Source organism: Musa acuminata, chromosome BXJ3-8, assembly GCF_036884655.1.
Source record: "Musa acuminata AAA Group cultivar baxijiao chromosome BXJ3-8, Cavendish_Baxijiao_AAA, whole genome shotgun sequence".
NCBI classification, from domain to species: Eukaryota; Viridiplantae; Streptophyta; class Magnoliopsida; order Zingiberales; family Musaceae; genus Musa; species Musa acuminata.
Genome location: NC_088356.1, coordinates 45,256,016 through 45,279,439, shown reverse-complemented (window position 1 = coordinate 45,279,439; position 23,424 = coordinate 45,256,016). Strand labels below are relative to the sequence as shown.

General features: G+C 38.3%; 4 protein-coding genes across 6 annotated transcripts; 3 read left to right on the top strand and 1 right to left on the bottom strand.

Moving 5' to 3' along the window:
• Positions 1 to 880: 880 nt before the first annotated feature.
• LOC135646046 (uncharacterized) lies at positions 881 to 5,480 on the top strand. Its single transcript, XM_065165135.1, has 6 exons — positions 881 to 1,047; positions 1,168 to 1,208; positions 3,522 to 3,685; positions 4,176 to 4,275; positions 4,370 to 4,542; positions 4,764 to 5,480. The coding sequence occupies exons 1-6, from the start codon at positions 887 to 889 to the stop codon at positions 5,271 to 5,273; spliced, it is 1,149 nt and encodes a 382-aa protein (XP_065021207.1). The 5' UTR covers positions 881 to 886; the 3' UTR covers positions 5,274 to 5,480.
• Positions 5,481 to 6,026: 546 nt separating this feature from the next.
• LOC103996281 (uncharacterized) lies at positions 6,027 to 11,372 on the top strand. Of its 3 annotated transcripts, none has more exons than XR_001979299.2 (14): positions 6,027 to 6,184; positions 6,321 to 6,422; positions 6,558 to 6,644; positions 7,154 to 7,287; positions 7,649 to 7,707; positions 7,781 to 7,835; positions 7,956 to 8,003; positions 8,419 to 8,458; positions 8,665 to 8,711; positions 8,780 to 8,893; positions 8,984 to 9,031; positions 9,141 to 9,260; positions 9,844 to 9,967; positions 11,112 to 11,372. XR_001979299.2 is itself a non-coding variant. In XM_009417169.3 (13 exons), exons 2-13 carry the CDS (start codon positions 6,374 to 6,376, stop codon positions 9,904 to 9,906), a joined length of 864 nt encoding a protein of 287 aa, XP_009415444.2. In that variant the 5' UTR covers positions 6,027 to 6,184; positions 6,321 to 6,373; the 3' UTR covers positions 9,907 to 10,348. The 3 variants fall into 3 exon arrangements, 1 of the variants encoding a protein (XP_009415444.2); XR_672583.3 differs by having other exon boundaries at positions 11,130 to 11,371; XM_009417169.3 differs by lacking the exon at positions 11,112 to 11,372 and having other exon boundaries at positions 9,844 to 10,348.
• A 2,435-nt stretch (positions 11,373 to 13,807) lies between these two features.
• LOC135645280 (serine/threonine-protein kinase D6PK-like) lies at positions 13,808 to 20,729 on the top strand. The gene is made up of 3 exons (XM_065163512.1): positions 13,808 to 14,134; positions 14,826 to 15,935; positions 19,679 to 20,729. The coding sequence occupies exons 2-3, from the start codon at positions 14,938 to 14,940 to the stop codon at positions 20,544 to 20,546; spliced, it is 1,866 nt and encodes a 621-aa protein (XP_065019584.1). The 5' UTR covers positions 13,808 to 14,134; positions 14,826 to 14,937; the 3' UTR covers positions 20,547 to 20,729.
• Positions 20,730 to 20,926: 197 nt separating this feature from the next.
• LOC103996517 (putative UDP-rhamnose:rhamnosyltransferase 1) lies at positions 20,927 to 22,533 on the bottom strand. Its single transcript, XM_009417435.3, has one exon. It carries the CDS (start codon positions 22,405 to 22,407, stop codon positions 21,025 to 21,027), a length of 1,383 nt encoding a protein of 460 aa, XP_009415710.2. The 5' UTR covers positions 22,408 to 22,533; the 3' UTR covers positions 20,927 to 21,024.
• Between the last annotated feature and the right edge of the window lie 891 nt (positions 22,534 to 23,424).

The window sequence follows — 23,424 nt, the reverse complement described above, 5'->3', positions numbered from 1 at the left end:
TGCATTGAGCTTAACAAGATTCCATGAAGTTATTAATTGAAATATTAGAGTGGTATATTCTTTATGTGTCTTATTTTTGTCTCTCCCAATCAAAATGGATATAGCCTTTTGAAACCTATGCTTTGAAAGACTAGGGACGCAGGAAGCAAACCAAGAAAGGACGAGGTAATCCAACTCTATGCATCTTCCTTGAGCCAAGAAGGAAGGTTGTGATTGCCTTTGACTGTGTGTGATCAAATCAGATTCATTAACTTTTCACGAGGATTACTTCCAGTGTTTATGGGTGATTCTTTACTAATGTTTTTTACTGTGAATTAATTGTAATTAACCAATAATATCTTCCATATATATATATATATATATAGCTATTATTATTTCTGACTATCAAATTGGAATTCATAAATAATTATTATTTAGGTTAATTATAAATTATTTTTATAATTAACTATTTTTAGTATCTCGATATTTATAATTTTAAAAATTATATTAAAATTTTTATATTTATGAAAGTGAAATATTAAGATTCAGCTAAAAAGATAATTTCATATGATTAAAAAAATTTATTGAAACAGTGGAGTTAAATATTTTATAAAAAATTAATATAAAATTTAAAAATATCTAATTACAAGAGGTAATATATAATTAGCCTCTATTTATTTAGAGGTTATTTCTTCGCTTTTAATTCATAAATAATATACTCATAGAGTTGATTGATATTGAAGGAATCCTCTTATCTGTATTTTTATAATTATATTTTTATTTCTTCTCCTGATACCATAGAATATTCAACTTTAATCTTAGTCACTTAATTCAGATCCGAACCCGAATCGAACTCGAGTCGTACATGTGGTTGGTTTCTTCACTGGTCTGATTAAACCCACCTTTTATGTCCCCGATGCCGTACCCTAAAAGTCTTCGCGATCGCTGGCCATCGGCCTCCTTTCCGCAGCGACCTCCTCAAAGAAACCCTAACACCAGGATCGGAGATATTTGCGAGTCCTTCGCCATGGGCTCCAGGATGCAAGAGCACGATGGTGCGAGTCCCGCGTAAGTTTCCTTTTTTATCGACCGCGTCCTCTTCCTCTTCTTCGTCTCGTCGGGTCTTCTTCTTCCGCTCTTATACGGAGGCTTTCGTGTTTATTTCGTTTATCTTTTATTTTCCTGCAGGAAGATCTTTGTCGGAGGGCTTCCGAAGGATACGACGCTTGGTGAGTTTTTTTTTTTTTGTGATCAGTGATGAAACCTGATCGATTGGTCTCGGAATTGCTTGTTTCTATTCCATTCATTATTTTTCTCCTTGTAGCTTTAGTTGGAGATTTAAATCGGTGTGTTTAAAGCTGGAGCTTTATTTTGATGCATGCTCTCTTAAGATCCACTTATCCACTAAATATATATAGCTAAAATCGATCACATAAACGCATTTGAGTAAGAATAATAAAAGAAAAGAGGAGTCTTTTTTTTTCTTTTTGCTGTTTCTGTTTGCCTACGTCGTGGATGGAAGAAGATAATTAAACCTAAGTTTTTTATTATTTCTCTTCATACTATCAGCATCCGATTTTAGGATAGAAACGTTGGTTAGAAGAAATTTCCAACTCCTCTTTTCCTCTCTCCTATCATTATTTTTACCTTTACAAAGGTGGATAAAAATCCTATAAATTGCTGTACCGGGTCAGGTTGCACTTATCTGAAGCTGTTTATGTTTGGTCTAGACGTCATGTATGTTTCTACCCAATGTCTAATCTTTTTTGTTTCCCCTTGACTCATTTCATCACATCATTATTCACTAATCCATTTGGGACGTGTAATTTTTTCTGCACCTTTAGTGGCTTGTTTGGGCTTTTCATAATGAATGTGGTTGCGTTATGGGAAAGCCACTTTATTTGATCTAACCTCTTATTTAATCTATCATTCTCAGCGTTTTATTTGTTTTGGCGTCATTGCTTTTAAGAATCATCAGGAAGCCATTTTTGGGAGACATGTAATGTGTTTTTTCTTTATGTTGTTCACAACATTTTTACTGGATTTCATTTCCATATCAAAAATTTTTAAGTACTTCCCTCTGTGTGTCTTATATGTATCTCTTGCAAGATCAGAACTTGGTTCTTGTCAAACTAGGACACTAGGATCTAAGTGCTTCACAAGTTTGGTTGTGTGAGGCAATTGCACCCCCAAGGACATCTGATGTAGGCAATCTGTAGGTCAATTTGGCTTAATTTGTGACAGAAACAATTATGTTGTTTCTCTATGCTATGGCGACGTAACGATGCTAGCCGTTATGATGTGCATGTTAGATCATATGTTGAAAGCATTACAGATGATTAGTCACTATTCCATATAGTTGCATTTTATCTGTAAATCTGGGGTTACCATCAGCAATCAAAAGATACTGCTGGAAGGTGGAGAAAGCTTGTTGAAGGAAGATCCACATAATGAGAATGGATGTCTGAATGGCACAACTGCTGGAAGTATCCTTAGAGATGTTGCTAAATTTTGCCTTTTGAGGGAGGATCAATTTTGTGCAATTAGCATGACAAAGAATTGTATGGCTATCCTAATTACTGGATGTGGCAACATGATAACATGCCTAGTTCTTGTCTGAGTGGATAAATATTGGTCTAGAACTTCCTACACAGTTTTGTTTGATTACGTCAAATACTATTATGAGATGCATCTCAAACCTTTTCTAGTTTGATTCTATGAGCACTTGTTACCATATGTTGGTCATGTTTAATGTGCTTATCTTGAGCATTGAACCTCGTCGTATCTTGGGATTCAATGTGTCTCACCTTTTGTAGGTGTCCTATTCTTTATTTTGTGGTTTGTGGCCTTCTAAAACTCAGTCTAAGGGCCATGCTTCTGGCCCTCTACTTGACCTTTAAGTCCAAAGTAATTAAATTTCTTGTTCCAGTATTAATTTGAAGTGATAGTGATGTTATCACATCATCACTGGAACCTAATCTGAATCTAAGTTGGAATTTTGGTAATTCAATTAGTATGATCCATCATATAGATGTAATAGACACTGGTATTTCGATCATTTTGTTTTATTTTTGTTCCAATGTGGTTTTCTATTTTCTGTGGATAACCTGCTTGAAGTTAGAGTTGTCAAGCACAAAGATTTAATTCTTGGTCTGGTTTCAGTAACCTATGGATTAATATAGTATTGGTATCCTGACCAGTACCACCTGATATCGTTTAACAAAACAACAATAAAATAAAATAAAATGGCATTGTACCAATATCAATCTATAAATTTGTCCAATTGGTGATTGATGCACTGTATTTCACAATTTATTGCCATCTGATCTTTCGTGATGCCAAAATCTTACCTAAAGCTGATACTATTTTCTTTTAAAGTCTTTTCTGAGATACATGTTTTCATTTAGACTCTTCTTTATCTTGTTTTTTGGAAAATGCCCAAGGCTTTGAATGTTGGACATCATTACATAACAAGATTTATGAATGTTTGTTAGTTTGTTTTTCTGGTCCTATTTATTTTTAATCCTGTGGTGATATGGCAGAAACGTTTGTGAAGCACTTTGAGATATATGGAGAGATAGTAGATTCGGTGATAATGAAAGATCGTATTACAAACAAGCCAAGAGGCTTTGGGTTTATCACCTATAAAGATGCTTCTGTTGTTGACAGAGTTATTGATGACACACATGTCTTCAGTGGAAAAACGGTATGTTCTATTGTGGTGATTGTAGTCTATTGTTTTATTTACCTTTCGGGGTGGTTATTTGTTTTGTTTTGTACCTATGTAAATATCTAACTGCTTTACTGGGGTCATTTGCTTTTATTGGCTTGACATGTACATTGTCTCATATGTTGGCCTTCATCTGGTCTCATATGGTCCCATTTATTATGAATTTTTATCTTGTTTGATTCTTTTACCTTTTTTCTCCCTCTCTTCCTCTTACAATATATATTATGGATTTATGGTGTGAGATTTCTTTGTAGTACTAAAGAATTTGTTTATTTGAATGAGACCAATACCTATTCTTTGATGCTAAAGTTTTGTATAAGATCATTTCTTTACTGGTTCATTATTTTTTTTGGTAAATCATCTTCGACTACCATTTTTCATACATAATGTCTGTTACAGTATTTGTTTCTTAACACTTAATATGCCGATTTGTGAAATCTGACTCCCCATGATCTTGACTTTTCAGGTGGAAATAAAAAGAACTATTCCAAAAGGTGCTGCTCCTTTGAAGGATTTTAAGACAAGGAAAATATTTGTTGGTGGAATACCAACAACTCTTTCAGAAGGTAATAATATGTCCTTATCTTTGTTTGCTTTGTAACTATTTGGCCAGACATGTTGACAGCAGTGGGGCTTGACCTTTTGCTTTAATCCGAACAGATGAATTCAAGAACTTCTTTTCTGAGTTTGGGAGGGTGGAGGATCATGAAATTATTCGTGACCATACAACCAACAGATCTCGTGGATTTGGCTTTATACTCTTTGAGAAGGAAAAAGATGTAGATGACTTATTGGCGAAAAAGGGAAATATGATTGATCTAGCTGGTACAAAGGTGAGTCTAGTGCAGTGCTTGGTGAGAAGTCTAAAATTGCATTGGCATGGTTTTGCATCAGTTAGAGCTTAAGCTGACTAGATTACCAGATTCACCGTGCTGATTAGTTAGTTTGTTTCAATTTTGGGCTAGGTGTACTGCAGTTGTTCGTATTTGCCTGTGACATGTCCTAAATAGGTTTATCATGCAGGGCCATGATTGACTTCATTGTTTCACTGTAGGTGGAAATTAAGAAGGCTGAACCAAGGAAACCTTCCAATGCCCCATCTTCTGCTTTTGACGGTGAACCTAGGGCTCGTCATTTTGGGGATAGTGTTGGCAGATATGGTGGTTCATATGGTGGCTTTGGTAGTGCTGGTGGTTATGGCCCATCATCCTACCGGACACCAGGAAGTTTTGGTCCTCGCCCCGGAGGCTATGGTGGTTATGGGAATGTTGCTGGTGATTATGGTGGTGGATATGCTGGTTATGCTGGTGGCTTAGGAGACTACCGTGCAGAATCGTCACTTGGTTATTCTAGTCGTTTTGGCTCATATGGTGGAGGATTTGGTGGTGGATATGAGGGTGGTTACGGTGGCTTTGGCCGTGAAGCAGGGGGCTACGGTGGTTCTAGCTATGGAGGTGGTTATGATTCCCCAGCTGGTTATAGCTCAGGACTCTATGGCAGTAGAGGTGCCTATAGTGGTGGTGGTGGTGGTGGTGCTGGCCGATACCACCCATATGGGAGATAGGATGGCATGATGCTATTCAGCTTGGTTCTCTGTCATCAGATCAGCTAGTACTAGATTCGGGGGAGTATAGACATCCTAGTACAACTGAGAATGCGCCTCAAAAGGGTTGAGTTCATGTTGGGTGATGTGTGGACTTTTTTCAGGAACCTGTAACATTAAATGTTTTGCACTTAAATATGATTGTTATTTAAATTTTTTTGACTGTAATCCATATCACCATGGCATCATTACGAATGATCCTTAGGTTATTGTCGTGAGAGGCCTGTCAAAAGCATCATTTTCTAGTTTAATTAATGATGTTGCTCTGTGGTGTTTCATCTCAATTTAAATTCCTCAGTTGCAGTCTTAAGGCTTCTTTTTGGCTTTTGGGTATAGATCGAGTGTTTTTGGTGTATCATTTTCAATAACCCACTCAGTCTTTGCCTCATTTTTCTAGTGGGTAGCTACTCTCAGGTTTCTGAAGACTTCTGATATGAGAAATTTTTGGGATTTCGATGTAAAATAATGTGTTTGGATTCTTCAAAGTTGTGTAATTAATTTCTTTTTCGTTGATTATGGTATTTTGGAATCTGTGTTTTCACTGATAGATGTTTACATCCACCTGAAATGTTAGTATGATTGGGTATGTTTTCACTGATAGATCTTTAAAAGGGGGTTTATTATCTCTTTCAATAATTACGTCATCATCACCCATTAAAAGATGAGGTTTTAAGGTATCTTTCAATAAAAAAATTATCTTTAGTTTTTAAGTGATAAATATTTTATCAGATCATCGGGATTGAAATCAACCGTCTGTCACCTTTAAAATAAACACTTCTTGGCTTGGTTGAGATCCCCAGCCACACCAACACATTTCTTGTGAGGCAGTTCCCAGCGGCGCTTTGGAAACCCCCGCGTCCGACTGCTTTCAGGTATCCTATTAGCTTCACACGCCGCCTCTCTTCTTCCTTTCGTTCCTCTCCCATTTGAATCTCCTTTTGTGTATTCATTTCGTAAGCTTTTCATCCGTCTCTATCAGTTCTTGCGTCTTTTGATCCTTACTCGTAGGGACGAAGTCGACCGAGGAAGTAAGGGGGGGTCGGACGGTGCGAGGATCGGAGATGGAGGAATACATGGAGAACGTAAAGAGATTGCGAACTCAGATAAACGGTGAGTTGTAAGTAGTTTATATCCATACCATCCCTTCTCCTCTGGTTTTGAATGGAAGCACCATTTCCTTTTTTACTTTTCATCCTTTTTTATATAGCATGGGATATTCGATTTCTGACTTGTGGTTTGATATAGATATCGAGGAGGCTGCGGCGAAGAGATCGGTAGAGGAGCAGAAGCAGAAGACCGCGATCGGCGCCTTGCAAACCGATCTCAATCTCGGTCTGCCTTCTTCACTTCTCTTCGCTTCTCTCCTCCTCTTCTTCTCCTCTGCGGTTTTTTTTTGCCTTTTTGCCCCTTAGGTTGTCGTGTTTCGTCTCTATGATTTCTTTCACCGACCATCTTCTCCATGCGTACTTTACCAGGAAATTGAATTCCAACAACAACAACAAAAAAGAAAGAAATAAAGAAAGAAATTAAAAAAAATAAAATTAGACGAATAATGATCATGCGTATGTTAGCCGCCTGATCTCTCCATGTCCATTTACCCGCGCATGGCTGCCGCTAAGTCTGTCGCCTTGACGGTCAACTGATCCGCTACTAAGGCTCGCGCTGCGAGTCCGTAGTGCATCATGCTTCATGCTTCATGCTTCATGGTTTGATCCGTGCCCCGTTTTGTGTCATTCCTTTTCGGCGCTGTCTCCTTAGCAACAAACTGTTGTCTGTTATGATACCGGCAACAGTCTGTACATAACTCGCGAACGAGCCCTGACGACTGTTTCTGTTGTTAGTGAGGACGGAAATAAAGCGTTTGAACGAGGAGGCAGCGGAGATGCTCAAAGCGCAAGCCCAGACCAGCTCCGAGATAGCAGAGAAGCAAAAGAAGATATCCTCGCTGGAGACGGAGTCTTGCACCCTCTCTCAGGTCATTCACTGTATCCTTGAGACCAAGTTTCTTTTTGTTAAAATACATCTCTTTGTTGTTGTATGTATATGTTCTATATAGTGTAGATCTAGTCTAACCATTAGCAATGAGCTCTTAGATATGGCTCTTCTGTATAATTATCGTACCTGAGGCTACTACTCTCGATACCTATAATCTGCCATACTTAACATGTATGATTAGATGGTGTCGTGCTCTGCATTATCCATCATTATGTTGTCTGGGAAAAATTAAGAGAACTTGATAAAACAAGGATATATCTTTACAGGAAGATTCACTGTTCTACCATTAACATTGTAACTGAATGCTTAATTTTTGTTTTCCCTATATGCTTGAATTGCAGACTTTGGAGCTTCTCCAACAAGAAATGACCACCACAACGCTGAAACATAAAGAAAAGAGGTTTATATTCAGTTGAAATCTTTCTTTGGTTGTTTCTAGGCATTGCCCAAGAAATGTTGTCCACTTTCCATAGATCATACTATGCAAGGGTTACCGAAGACTTGAATCTCAAATTACGGCAACAACAGGTAGGCTTGACTGTCTTCCAGAGCTCATGTAGTCTACTATATTTCCTGCAGCTTTGTATTTTTGAGTTATCAATAATTTAAAGAATGAAACTAAAGATATTTTTTTCCTCCTGCTTTTAGGAGTGGTACAACTCAAAAAGGCAGAAGATGAAAGCAGATGCTGCATCAGTAAGTTTATCATTATTTTAAGATGTTTAGGGAATTGTATCTGATCTTTTAGTTTTAGGGAAGGGAAGAATATCTTATTTACTTTTCTTCAAGAGAAAATAATCAATTGCCAATTAGATATTATTAAGCTTGTTTCTGCATCATTTGCACATGATTCAGTTTTAACAACCTAACCTGGCATTTAAACTATATCATTATCCTCTTCCGAAAAATTTTGAGATTTCTTCCACAGTTCAATATAAGACTATGACCCCCCAGAGTCCACTTGTAATTACTTTTTCCTTGAATTTATCCTCCTGTAGACAACCAGATTGTTTTTATTGTGTCAAGAAAATTGACCTTATAGCAGAATCTATAATTTGCAGAATAGAATTTGACATATTTTAACAACTAAATGAATGTGTTACTAATACAGGTTGATGATAATGTAGATAAAGAAATTGTTCAGACCAAAGGTAATTAATTATCTTTTCTTGGATTTTTTGCCATCAGTAAGTTACTTTTAATGATTTTGTTTCTTATTCCTCCAATAACTTTCAACCTGGATCCTTGTGTTACACGGCATAAATGTTAGCAACCACATAAATTAGGTAGCCCCTTTCTAAAGCAAAATTTCTGATCTTTGATTGATGCACCAATCGACTTGATCTCCTATATGCAGGGAGTGGGAATGCTGTGCCCTCCATGGGAGCAAATTTGGGGAATACGGTTTGAAAATTTTGGTTTCTTTTTCATCTTTTGCAGATTTCAATGTGGTTAATGTCCATTGTTTACAGGGTAATGACACCAGTGGGAGAAATAAGGATTTGGAAACTGAATTGGAGTCTGCAAAAACCAAACTTGCAGAAATAGAGGCAAAAAAATCTGAAGTTGCTAGAGATGGCATTAAGGTATACACTTTTATCACAATTGACAGTATCAAGACATATTCTAGGGTGCAACTTACAGAATCAAGTGGTGCGGTTTCTTTTACATATCAGTCCAAGCAGCTGCTTGAGGAAATGAGTTTCAAATTGCAGGCAGCTCCTGTGAGTACATCAAATGACACATTAGGTTACTCATCACCATTTTCCATGTTCAAGTATTGCCAAATTTCTTGTCTAATATGTATTCATGAACTAACATTACTGCATGGAGCCTGCACTGAGGGAAATGGATGTCAAAGCCTTGGAAGAGGAACACAGATCTTTGGTGGCTGATAAAGCTGGGGAGCTGGAGTACTTGCAGTCTCTAAAGGAACGGATTAAACAACTGAAGGTAATAAGGTTTTCTTTTGTATACAATCTCATAACAATGACTGCATCTTTTCAAGTCGGGGAAGACAAGTTGTTTCCTGCTATCCCTTAGTATTAAGGGTTACTGAATCTCATATCGGGAAGAAAGTTTTTTCTTCTCCAGTTCCTGGCTGGCCGAGATTTTGTACTTTTGAGTTTCCAACTTTTCAATTTGTTTCTTATAACAGAACCACTCTTTCTCATTAGTAGAGCCACCTCTTTCTCCTCCACTTAATATAAGCACTATCATTAGGAATAGGGATTTTGATTGAAGGCGATTGCATATGATGTATGGTTTAATCTGGCAATTTTATTGGGTCCTTACTCTATGCAAATAATAAAGAGTGAAACTTGCAATCTGCATTGAAATGAGTCCGACTTGGCTTATGGTGGTTACTCCTTTGGCTTAAAATTAAGGGATTCAAATGATCTTGGGCATCTTACAGTAGCTTTATCAAAATTTGGTAACATAAATTTCCTGGATCATGATGCTGAATGATGATTCTCTGATTTGTCATCTTTCACATTGTTTTTTCTATACATATTTTTGACATTGTGTTTCACAGAACATCTCACATATCATCAAATGTCGATGTGGAAAGGAGTACAATGTGGAGCTGGTGAGTTGAAGCTGTGGCTTGCATCTGAAGCAGTTTCATGGTCTCAGCACTGGAGAGTGAGAATATATAGGTATGTAGAATTTCTTTTTCCCTTTGGTTTCTCTAGCAAAGGAGAAGGCAGTTGAACTTAATACTGCTCGATAAAGGTGTAACGGCATATAGGACATACATGAACATTTAGATTAGTGTTCTGTGAGCTTGTTTACAAGAAAGCAGAGCTCAAGAACAAATTAGGTTGTTCAATAAATTGTCATAGAATAGACTTGACTTGAAATTCATACAAATATTTGAGCCATAGATAGAGAGAACAAAATCCATACTGATAGAAAGAGTCTATTCTGTGATCTGGCACCTAGGAACATTTGACAAGAAGGCTAGGGTTTTGGAGGTGCAGAAAACGAGTTATGACCAAAGGAAAATGATGTGATTAATAAAAAAATTCATGAAAGAATTACTTGGTTCAACAAAGTCTTTTCTGATTTCTTTTCTAAGAATTGTCTCTTTTTTTTTATTTTTTTTTGAAAGGATGTCCCTTATATGTTATAATTCCTGAAATGCTCCTTTGACGGTACAACTGTAGGAGTATGACACAGCCTATGGATCGATTTATAGAGTGAACTAATCTAATTGTTTAGTTACAGTATTTAGTGACGCTTACACGATGTAGTTCTATTAAAAAAATATACGTGAAATAATTTTTTATTTGGGTTTTTTTAATCCTAAATCAGTAAGGATACTTATTTAAAATCATTCTTCATTAGTTGATTTCTATTAGGCCTTGAGTTTATTTTTGAATAGACTTATTAGTGCCTTGATGAAGGTGCTAAAAATATTACAAGACTACTAAAAAATAATATGATAATCTTGTACATAGGAGAGTGAACCAATTCATCCTATAGACCAGTCCATAACATAACATGCAATAAAATGCCCCTCTAATTTATCTGGACATTTGAGAGATTAATCCAAATAGGGAACGCCATTTGAAAATGCGAAAAAAGAACAGATGTTGAGAAAAAGTAAAAAAAAAAAATGAAAGAACCTTTTCTTGATAATTCGCTTACCTTTTTTTTAGTTACTTTATTTAATTTTTGAAAGTCTGAAAGGGATGGTGACTTTGAAGGCCTAGTTTAATTTAATTTGATGACCTTTGCAATTGATTTCGCCTCACTCTAGTAAATTTACTGTGTGTGTGCGTGTGTGTGATTCTAAAGTCTAATTGATCGCGATAGCGACGTAGTCTTGGGCTGGACCGACCAGAAGGACGTCGTGTATTGGCTCAGATGGTGACGAGTTATTCCACAATAATGTGGTTGGGCATATCCAACCAGTGTTTTCACATCATTCATTAGGCAGTTGCTGCCGAGGATGGTGACTCTTTATCTCCATTGGAAGATATGCATATGAATATGAATATGCTTTGTGTTACGCCAACAACATTTTGTGCAGAATTGCTTGTCATTATCAACATCTAAAAAGATCATTTTTCAAGATTGCCATTAGAATACCTATCACTATTTATCAAGGAGGAGTTAAAGATGTATAATTATAGCCATAGAAAAATAGTGGTGTCAAAATTTCTCTGTTGAGAGAATAAGCGTTCGTGACGAAAGAACACCTACTAAAACTTTATGGAGAGGATTTTTAGCAGGATCTCGAGGTACCATTTAAAAATTGATAGCCATGTGCCTCATCATCAGATTTGACCCATACATTTTGAAGCCCCTCCCTTCTTTTCTCTTTCTACTCCATTTAAGATCACTTGATGAAGAGAGAATCTAGTCACTGGATATTTTTACAAAACAATTCACAATCATGAAACTTTATCCTCACAAAATAAATAAGAGACAAGATGCTAGTAGTTGCATGTTAATTATATTTATTATTCTCTTATAATTAGTTATCTTTAGTATTTTAATTTTTAATTTTTAAAATTTTTATATTTATAAAAATAAATTATTAAGATCTTTATATAGGATTAAAAAAAGATAATTTTATAGGATTAAAATTTTCTTTAAAAAAATTATTAGAACAACGAGATTAAATGTTTAACTTTCGTAAGTATAAAGATTTCGATATAATTTTTGAAAGAATAAAATATTAAAAATATTTTTTTACAAAAAAAGTCTTTATTTTTTGTGCCACTTGAAGTTGACATCTAATGTTACACTAGGAGGATGTGAGAGAATCCATTTTACTTAGAACAATACTTCAATCATTACTCTCATTAACTAAAACTCTTTCCCTCTGTGACTGTGAGTGCTTACTTCCACGCTCTCTCATGACAAGCTTGTAATGGGGCTGGCAGGAGTGTCTGATTTGCCTACCTATGTTGCATCATCGCCAGCATCATCCGGTGCAATAATAAGGGTGTGGCGTGATGGTAATATCTGAGACTTAGGAGAGAGCTATTTCCTTCCATCAAAGGACTGGAACAGCTACGTGCCAGTGCATGACACACTGGTTTCAGATCTCAGAGACCAGCTGGTGGTCGTCACTAGTAGTGTCCATCATGACCATCATCGAATGTTTACTTGGCCGTAGAGCACGCACGCCTTCCAACCTCAAATATCTCCTCCATGCATAAAAATATTATGTCCCAACAGAAATCCCAACTCTGAGCTCCGATTTCTATCCTTTAATGCAGCTTCGAGTTGCTGACACATCGAAGATTTTAAATTTTTATCCTTCATATATACTCGGGTTTATGAAATTTAAAAATGCTTGTTAACTCGATAATTTCTGAGTTTTTTTAATCTTTTTATAAAAAAAATACTTCAATTTATACTCCTTCCAATTCGTCTTTTAATATTTTTACTATTTCTCCTTTGCCACATGATAGAATTATTTTTTTCATAATAAAACATACAAAACAACTTGAGACATCCTTATTGAATATCTATTATAGATCTTGATACCATCTTATCGAGAAGGAAAAGAAAAAAAATCTCATATATTAATAATAAAAGGATAGATAAACAAAAAACAATCGAAGATTCATATTAAGATTTGCATCTTAGTGAGATGATATGGAACTTTTATCTGAGGATAAAAAATATGCATAGATAGAATACCTTCTTCCAACTATATTTTGTTCGTAAAGAATTTAGATATTCATGCTTCCCATGTTCCAAGGATGACAAATGGAATCACTCTTCATGTACTTTCGATTTACTAATCTATAAAATATTATATAAGTATTTTAGAAATCCTACTAGGATTCAAATTATTTAAATCAACAAGTCCTTTATATATCAGAATTTATTACTATAAATATCACACATCACTTTATATTTCGACGAGGGGTTTTTATTTCTAATAAATTTAAAAATAATGAGAGAAAATGATTATATAAATTCTTCAGAATTTATGTAAGAGGATACATAACTCAATTTATTCTTGAGTTTATATATATATATATATATATATATATATATATACATAAATCAACTTTATGATTTATTATTTTGGTTATTAATCTATGAGATTTCTCTTTTGATTTTGGATTCTCATTTCAAGTTGAATGGTGATTTAAAATAAAAAAATATGGCAAGTTCAAGATTTCATTTTTTTAGTCTAAAAACTTATAAGAGGAACACATCTGAGTGGGAAATTAGCATCTTTAATTCTCAAACTTCTCCACAACAAATTCTCATATGTAAATGTCAGCTCCAATGGGAGATTTATTAAGGAGGACAAGCTATTACTTCAAACCATTGGATAGGATAGTTGGCACCAAAGGGAATGAGTCCCACCAAATGAGTTGGCTCACAGGCGAGTGAGTGAGTTAGTGGGAAACCCATTCCAAATTGCATCAAAAAACAATAAATGGACATCAATCATCAATGCACATGCAATGCCGATGAGGCTGTATCCTTCCGTCTCCTCCCTTCAACGGTCGGTGATGGCTGATGGGTTTTTGGGGGTGCGCGAACTGCACATTTCTGGTATTTGGCTGCAGCCCTTCACGGCTACTTACTACTAATGCGCCAATTCTCACACTCCTCTCACATCACTCGACTTTCTTATCACCTTTCCCCTCTCTCTCTCTCTCTCTCTCTCTCTCTCTTTGTGGATACTGTTGACTGAGGATTGGGGGAATGGACAGGTAGATCTCCCATCCGAGCAGCCAAGAGGAGCCCTAAAGCTGAAATCTTTGGAAACGAGGAGTTGTGCTGGTACAGCAGCATCTCATTAGCCAGAAGGAACCCTAACGACCGCGATCTTGGGGAATTAGGTACTCCCGTCGGCCTCCTTTGCACCCCCCCCCTACCCTTCTTTGCTTGTTTTTAATCGTCGAGCGGGTCGAATCTCGGGAGGATGGGCGTCCTCTTTGATCGCACTCGCTGCCACGATTCGTGCTAGGAAAGCATCTTTCGACTCGTTCTTGGTTTCGGTTACGCAAAAGATGGGATCTTGTTGTGTCTTGTTTGCTCTCGCAGTCTACCTGAAACTGTGTTGCTTGATTCCTCTTGTTCCTCGTTTGTTTCCCTTGGAATTCTTCGTAATTTTGTCTGTGAGGGTTCCCCGGTAATCTCACGGCTTGATCTTGAGCGAATTGGTTGGTTAATTGGTTTCCTTGGGTGGCATTTGATCCGTATGCTATAGCTGTTTGTGCTTCAAGCTTTATCCCTTATGTGTCCTTATAAAGGATAGACGGTTGATTTCCTTCACTCTTGTCCTTGGATGTAGCACTTTCGGATGGCACACCAAGATTTTATCTGGTGAATTTAGTAGATAATTTTTTTCTAAATTACCTGAAAAGATTTTATCTGGTCTTGCTCTGCTTATGTATATATGATCATTCGTGTGCAATAGATATGTTGCTTCAATGTTCTATAATTTTATGAAAAATGCAGTTTTCTTTGCCAACATTTTCATTATTCTGCTATGAATCTTAAATCTAAAACTTGTTTTTGGCTGGCAAGACATCCTCTGGTGTACCTATTGATGGGTTAAAGTTGAAGAGCTTCTTCAGCTTTATGAAGTACATATTCCATGGTATTTGTTGAATAAGTATAAAACTGACTGTTTGGATTAATGGCTTCAAAGACACTTTCCAAACCTCTCTCAGAACAGCAACACAAGGTACCTGGTAGCCAAGTAGTTGAAAAGGCTTCTTTGCAACCTTCACCTCTACAGTTACCTGATCCAAGCAAACTGGAGTCTGATACACCAACAAGGTTGCCAAAATCTATGCAGCAGAGCACACAAAAGCCTAAAACTGAACAAGTTTTGGAGGGCCAAAATTTGGATCACCAACAAAAGGAAGCTGCTAACCTTTCAACGAACGAAACCACTCAAAAGGTTGCCAGATCTCTAGAGCATATTTCCTTGGATACATCTTCCAATACTATGAAGCAATCCGTCCAACAAGGTGATGTCAACGAGCTGCTTCAGTTGAACGGGACGGTGAGTTTGGAAACCAACAGATATGAAGAAAAGAAAAACTCTGGGCAGGGCAGTGAGAAATATAGCTCAGCTTCTGCTAAAGTTAGTGATGGAACCAGCAGTCTGACAAAGACTAGTGGAAGTGCTAAAATAAGTGACCGGATTGATAGCGGCAAGAGTAGTATGTGCAGGGGCAGTACAAGCAGTGATGTTAGCGACGATAGCACTTGTAGCAGCATAAGCAGCAGCATCAACAAGCCTCACAAATCAAATGATTCAAGATGGGAAGCGATCAAAACGATAAGGGCTAGAGATGGAATTCTTGGTTTGAATCATTTCAGGCTACTGAAGAAGTTGGGTTGTGGAGACATAGGTAGTGTCTATTTGTCAGAGTTGAGCGGGACAAAATGTTATTTCGCAATGAAGGTTATGGATAAACAATCTCTAGCAAGTCGTAAGAAGCTGCATAGAGCCCAGACAGAAAGGGAGATATTGCAATGTCTTGATCACCCATTTCTTCCAACATTGTATACTCACTTTGAGACAGACAAGTTTTCATGTTTGGTAATGGAGTTCTGTCCAGGAGGGGATCTGCACACACTTAGACAGAGGCAGCCTGGAAAATATTTCTCAGAACAAGCTGCCAAGTATGGATCTAGCTCCCTTTTCTTCTTGTTCTTTCTATTTAGACATCTGTTGCATGGATAATTATGCCCTCTTATCAAAAACTTGTGACTCATTTAATGTTCACTTATGATAAACTTGGCTTTTTCTGATAATGTGAAATAATCTCATTATGTTTTTTCTTACTTGACCTTTAGTTTTATTTGATTAAGGGTGTAACTTTGTGCAGACGGTTGTCATATGATTGGCAGAAGTTGAATTTTATGAACATACTTGTAAGAATAAGAATATATCAAATATACTATGAAATTTTCATTTGATTAACTTATCAAATCATTCTTTTGTACCTTATTGGATCACTCTATTATAAACACTGTTTGCAATCTGACATCATAAAAGAAACTTGATTACAAATTGACATTAATCTAGCCAATTTAAATATCTTATTGGATATATTGAATGTACACACTGAATATTTGTGGAATTCATGACAACTGAATATAGCATCATTAGTTCAATTAGGTCCATGATAGAATTTTATGCATGCTATGGTGGATCTGTGGTGTCTTATTCTGTGAAGTTGGTCTGTATTGTGGAATTATCATGAGTACAGAAAACCTTCTGCCTCAGCTTTTAGACTGCTTAAAGGATGGCCAAACTGGAAAATAAAAATTATGAAGGCTGAAGGGAAAATAAGGGTCAAATAGATGGAAGGGATGAGGAGAGGCACAGCTGGCATAAGAACTATGTAAAAAAATATTTTAAATTAAAACAAATAAAATAAAGTTGTTCCCACCATTCACTTATATAATTAATCCAAATATTGGTTTTATCTTAATAGCTCGAATGATAATAACACAAATGTAAAGGAAACAAAGTAATGGTAACAAGGGAAGAGGAAGAAGAAAAAGTAATAGAAAGGAGAAAAGAAGAGGACAACTGTTTATCTGATAGTGTGAAAATCAGTCACTCTGATCTCCTTTTCTTAGTAGTGGCATATTTCTGCAGTATCAGTTATAATTCTCCGGCTATGCTTAATTTGGCGGCATGGGTCTTGCAACCGATTCGTTAGGCTTATGCAGCACTTATTTATATTTATATGTAGGATCACATATACAATTCCATGAATATACAATACGAGTAGATGGAGTGCACAAAGGTATTTCTAGGAGTTCAACTGCTTATGTTACTGCTTTTTCCTCTTAACATACATGAATCATGTTAATGCTACATTCTCTCATAATATACCTATTTCATGGTTCTTATGACTTAAGTAGTTCTCATTAAGTACGAATGTGATCACACACATCAATTCTTAGTTTGATCATCATTTATTGTAAACCAATTTCTTTTAAACTTAGAATGTTTCTTATTTGGGTTGGTACTTGATTAAAAGTTTCATGTGATTGCTTTTTAGAATATTGACCAGTTGGTCCTTTCCTTTCTCAGAGAAAAAAGGACTTTCCATTCATCTTAGGATTTCATTAAATTTGATCTCATGTCCCATAGATCTTACAAATTATTGACAAAGAAATGTTCAAAATTTTATATGCAGGCTTTTTAGTTGCTTGGGCTTTCGAGAGGGCACGAGGCTTTTGCCTAGAGTAACTTAGATGAAGCCTGCCAGAAGCATGTTTTTGATATCACTTCTGATTAAATTTAATACTTTAACTCTCCTGTAGCCGACCATCTAAGAGATCATGCACCAAACAAAATGGACGAGTAGCTGCATAACAATTGACTGTAAAGTGACAAAGATCAGACCATTTAGTATATGCATAATGATGTCATGCAGTAGATTACATAGTTAGTATACTGGTTTTTTGAACATAACATATCCTATCCGAAGGGTTAGTGTAGTCAAAATGGGATTGCTGAGACAAGATAGATACCTGGTGTTGCAAAATATAGTAGATAGGGTGGTATGAGAAATATGCATTTGTTAAAAAGAAGAGATGAGATTAATGGAGGACAAAAATGAGAAAAGTTATCTTAGATGGTTTGGACATACAAAAAGAATCTGAAAGTGCACAACTGCACATATTACTTGAGGTGAAACTGAACTTTTTAGGAAGGATAAAACCATAGTGAAAATTCATATATGAGTTAACTAGAGACATTGCATTACATAGAGTCTAATAGTGGGAGGAGTGATCATTGTTGCTCCTCTGCGATCTGGGAGACCATGGTTCAAGTTATAGAAATAATCCTAGGACTGCATACACTAACCCTCTTCAAACCTTGCATTGGCAAGGAGCCTTGTGCACTAGGTACGCCCTTAGAGTTTAGTAGTGGGAAATGATTCATATAGCTGACCCCAACTCATTGGTTTGTTGTATTAAAGTTATAATGTACTTGGCTACAAAACATAGGAAAAGATACAGTGGCTTTGGCCATGATTCTAATATCGTGTAGTGTCTGTACTAAGGAACTAGGTTGGTACGTCCTGGTCCTCATTTGACAAATAAACAGGCTGTCTGGTTTGTGCTGGCATACCATATACATTGAACTGGTCCAGTAAGTAGCCAACTTGGCTAGTTGGTATGTAGCTAGATTGGGAATCATATTGCTGTTGCTTTTAAGAATCTAGACAGCCATAACATCCTTATGTATAGTATATTAATATTTTGTTCCATCAAAGAAGCATAAAACTTAGTTGCACAGAAGATATCACATTCTAATTTCGCTAGTGTGACAAAGGGCAATGTCCATATCAGCAACTACCCACACCAGCTAATCCACTCCCATCTGACCAGCCCCGAGAACGGTTCAATTTAATTGACACAAGAAGATATCCAATGAAACAGTGACCATTTTGGTGAACAGTCGGGTCCTACTCGCAGTCAGCAGGAGCTAAAGGGCCCAGTCTGGACCAGTACAAGCTCTTTTTTCCTTGTCCGACATGGGGTCTTTGACTCCTAGCAGCAGCCGGACAGGTGTATGAGGCCCTTGTTTGGAGTAAACTCCAGTTTCTGAATTCTGTTTGGACTCCCAACAGGGCCTGCAGCTCTCTCTATTCTAGGAGAGCAACATTTGATAGCTATGAAAGCCTCATCGCAGATGGACAACAGCAGTTATTCAGCATATGAACTATCTCTTCTAGTTATTTCTAGCCTTAAATCATAGTTAGCCTACTAAGACAAGGAATAGGCAATACTAGCCTGAATATATAGGCATAGTAGCCTCTTTGGGATCCTTTTTGTCGTATTTGTCTGGAAATTCCAGCAATGAGATCTCTTTTATTTTCCCTTAAATTCTCTTTGGGAGGCTTCTTCTTTTTGTCAAAGTAGAGAAGCACCAGTTAGGGAGTGCAATCTAATGTCAGTTTCTTAAAACCAAGTTGTGCCGTCTTTTTCATCTAGTGGCATTCCGTAACTGGTGTACACCAATGCTATTTGCTACATGTGCATTTGTTATTTGTTCCATTGCATCTTTGCATGATCAACTGGTGGGTTTAGTATAATTCTCTCTCTTTCTCTTTCTTTTGCTTGTTCATGCAACTTTTTGTATTTGTGGCTAACATCTTAAATGACTAGAGCTAACAATCTTATGATACCTTATTTTCTTTATTGAGGTTGAATTTGCGGACGTCCTAACTTTTTGAGACATGATTGATCTGTATGTTCTCCAATGTAGCTGTAAACCAGATATATAGTATTGCTATGCTTTAAATGTAACTGTCTCATACTTTTCATGAAGTCCTGAACGCATATTGACCATGCCTGTGATCTATGACCGTTTTCTGTTTGTTTTCTTACAAATGCAGGATTTACATAGCGGAGGTCCTCCTTGCTCTAGAATACCTGCACATGCTGGGCATTATCTATCGTGACCTGAAGCCAGAGAATGTCCTTGTCCGAGAAGATGGCCACATCATGCTCTCTGACTTTGACCTCTCCCTCCGTTGTGCTGTTAACCCCACCCTCGTCAAATCCTCCAACCCCAACTCTGAGTCCTTCAGAAGAAACAACCCTGTTTACTGTGTTCAGCCTGCGTGTATCGAACCATCCTGTGTCCAACCTTCTTGTGTGGTCCCAACAACATGCTTCTCCCCTCGGCTTTTTTCCTCAAAGTCCAAGAAACAACAGAAACAGAAGTGTGATACTGGAAACCAGGTCAGCGCACTCCCTGAACTCGTTGCAGAGCCTACAGATGCAAGGTCTATGTCATTCGTTGGTACCCATGAGTACTTGGCCCCTGAGATCATCAAGGGAGAGGGGCATGGTAGTGCAGTGGATTGGTGGACGTTTGGCATCTTCCTGTATGAGCTTTTGTTCGGGAAGACACCCTTCAAGGGCTCAGGCAACCGTGCTACACTGTTCAATGTGGTGGGTCAACCATTGCGATTTTCAGAGTTTCCAGTCGTAAGCTTCGCTGCCAGGGATCTCATTAGGGGATTGCTTGTCAAAGATCCGCAACACCGGCTTGCTTATAAACGTGGGGCTACAGAGATAAAGCAACACCCGTTCTTTGAGGGTATCAACTGGGCCTTGATAAGATGTGCAAGTCCTCCCGAGATCCCCAAGCCCTTCGAAATCGCTCGGCCCCTAGGGACTGCAGCATCAGCAAGCCAGAAGGCCAGCCTCACCTCTGAGAAAGGTTCTGATAACTACCTGGAATTTGATTTCTTCTAGTGAGCTTTCAAAACTGGAATTCTTATCGTATTTAGGGCAAGTGTAGAGCTTCTGAATGCTGTTTAGAATCTCAGTGATCTTCTTCTATACATGTTGTGATTCTGCTTGTATTTCTATTGTTGTTTTCTCAACTCGACTGTATGGGTTCTACATCTGTAAGCAATGGATGCTAGAGTTCCTACATTTCTGTGAAGGTGATCGATCTCTCGAAGCCTTTCCATCTGTCAAACTGACCTCTGACGCTACTGTATCTGCTCGTTGCATTTCTGATTATTTTCTCGAGTGCAAATTAAAGCTTCTCTTTAGCCATTTGTTGTCTGCGCACAGAATGACGCTTGTCATCTCATCTGCTTCTCTTTATACTTGGAACACAGCTCCTCGTCCTGTGTGATATCACAGCTCAAAAGATTCAATTAGTTTGCGTTGGATGTCGGTCGAGCGTTGACCTGAATTAAACAAGTCCAAGATTGCTTTACATCTAATTATTATGATGTTGCAGATACTGAACAAACTCATCCACGTACTTTTCATGGCATTCTGTATCGCCAAACACATCTTTCATCTCCTTGGCGGCGTCTCTAATTTTCTTCCCTGCTTCCTCCGCCATAACCAGTCCAATTGCGTGCGCCACTGCTTCCCTTGTGAAAGACCCGTCTTCCTCGTCTCTTCCTATCTCCACACCCAACGATTTCTCCTCCATGAGTCGCGCATTAAGGCCTTGGTCAAAAGCAATGGGTAGGAGGACGAGCGGGCGGCCGAAGGCGAGGCCTTCGATGAGAGATCCCCAGCCGCAGTGCGTCAGGAATCCGCCCACGGATTCGTGCGCCAGAACCTGGAGCTGAGGAATCCACCCAAAGGCGACGACACCGCGCCCCTTGAGTCGCTCCTCGAACCCTTCCGGCAACGCTTCCATGTCGTCCGGCCTCCTGAGAGCCCAGAGGAATGGCAGGCCGCCCTGTTCCACTCCAAAGGCCAGCTCGCGCAGCAGCTCCGCGCTTAGCGCGACCTCGCTCCCCAAGGCAATGTAAAGAACAGATCCAGGAGCTTGATCGCGCAGCCAGAGGAAGATGTCCCCTGTGTTGGCACCCTGGTTCGCCTCGCCACTCCGGTCCTTGATCGAAGGAGGAAGTAGGCCTACTGGAATCACCGGCTTCTCGTTGTGCTCTCGAAGAAGGCTTAACCATTCACGTTCGAACTCGGTGCACGCGCGTACGGCCATGAGCTCGCATCCCTTGCCAACCATCTCGATTCGACGCACCAGCGACACTCCCGAGACGTCGTCTCGCTTCACGTGGTCGCTAAGGCTGCGGGCCTCGTACGCTCGATAAGCCAGTTTGGTCGGAAAGGGGATCCACTCCGGCGGCGTAGTGAACGCCTCGACGGGCCGCTGCATCCCTCTTCCACCTGGTCCCGTGAAGAACGCGCTGACGAAGGACGGGAACGTGTTGAAGAAGATGCACGGGACGCCCACCCTGGTTGCAATCAGAGGCAGCCAATATGGAGCGTAGTCATGGATGATCCAGCTGGGCTTCGGAGACGTCTGCACGAGGAACTCGGCCACGGACTGCTCGAGGCCATCGAAGGCCTTGTTGAGGTATTTGACCTTCTCCTGTGGGAGGTCGCTGGTGGCCTCTGCGCCGTCGGGGAGGCCCTCGCATGGCGGCAAAGGGATGCGGACGAAGTCTATGGATGGAGCTAAAGAGGGAGGGAGTTTGGGGAGCCTGCTGATGTTTCTTGGGGTCGATAGGAAGAAGACATGGTGGCATCTTTTGGCTAACGACTTGGAGAGCTCGAGGAAGGGTATCAAGTGGCCAAAGGCCAGCCATGGGAACAGAACAACGTGGAGACTGCTCTCCGCCATGATCACAGCAGCTCTCTGAACCGATCTCAAATAAGACGAGCCTCGCAGAAATCTATATCACACACCACGAGTGATAGAACAGTGGTTTCTGCACCACACGGAGACGTGTTGGAATCGGAATCGATTGCTTTGGCTTCTGGGATTCAGAATCCAAGGCAACACAAGATCTGCCGTGGTGCTGCTAAATGACCGTAACATACGGAAGCACCCTCTCTCCATCAATGGAGGGAACGCTCCTGCCATCTGTCCTTCACCGCTTACGACTGCGAATGATACGCCCACAGGTCCTGCAATCCGTATTCTGAGAATGTTGGCAAAACCAAAACATCCAATGCGTCGTTTCTGAATGACAAAAGCTTCCTTCATTACCACTATGCTGATGTTTGCACTCAGAAAAACCAGTCACGGAATTTGGATGCATGAAAATTACACAAGAATCATTATATAAATATATATTATATATATATTAAATATTGATGCGATTGATAGTCGCTTATTTAAAATCTTATCTAACATATTTTACAACTAAAAATTAATTTATTAGTGTAAATCATATTTTTTAAGCTACTGATTAGCTTGATTAGTATAGATATCTTAATAGTTTATCGTAAGATCTTAAGCTCGACTCTCACTTTCGTCGCTTACTTAAAAAATAATAATATTTTTAATAAAATATAATAATAATAATTACATAACTTCATCCGATATATTTTTATAACGTGCTAGCCATTTTCATAGATCAATAAAATATATCTTCATCATTTATTTTTTATAAAAAAATTTAATGTAAGCTCATTTTTGAAGTATTATTTTATGAAAATAATAAAAGGAGTGCAAATGACTATGAAAGAAAAAGGAAGAATTCAAGAAAATATGAAGAATAATAAAACGAGCAAGTCCTTTTGAGTGTGGTTGAAAACACTTGTAATCTCTGTTCATGGCTACTTTTGCATTTCAAGTTCATTTCATTTCATTCCATAAGCGGGCAGGACATAAATGGGCCACGGCCCGGTCCTT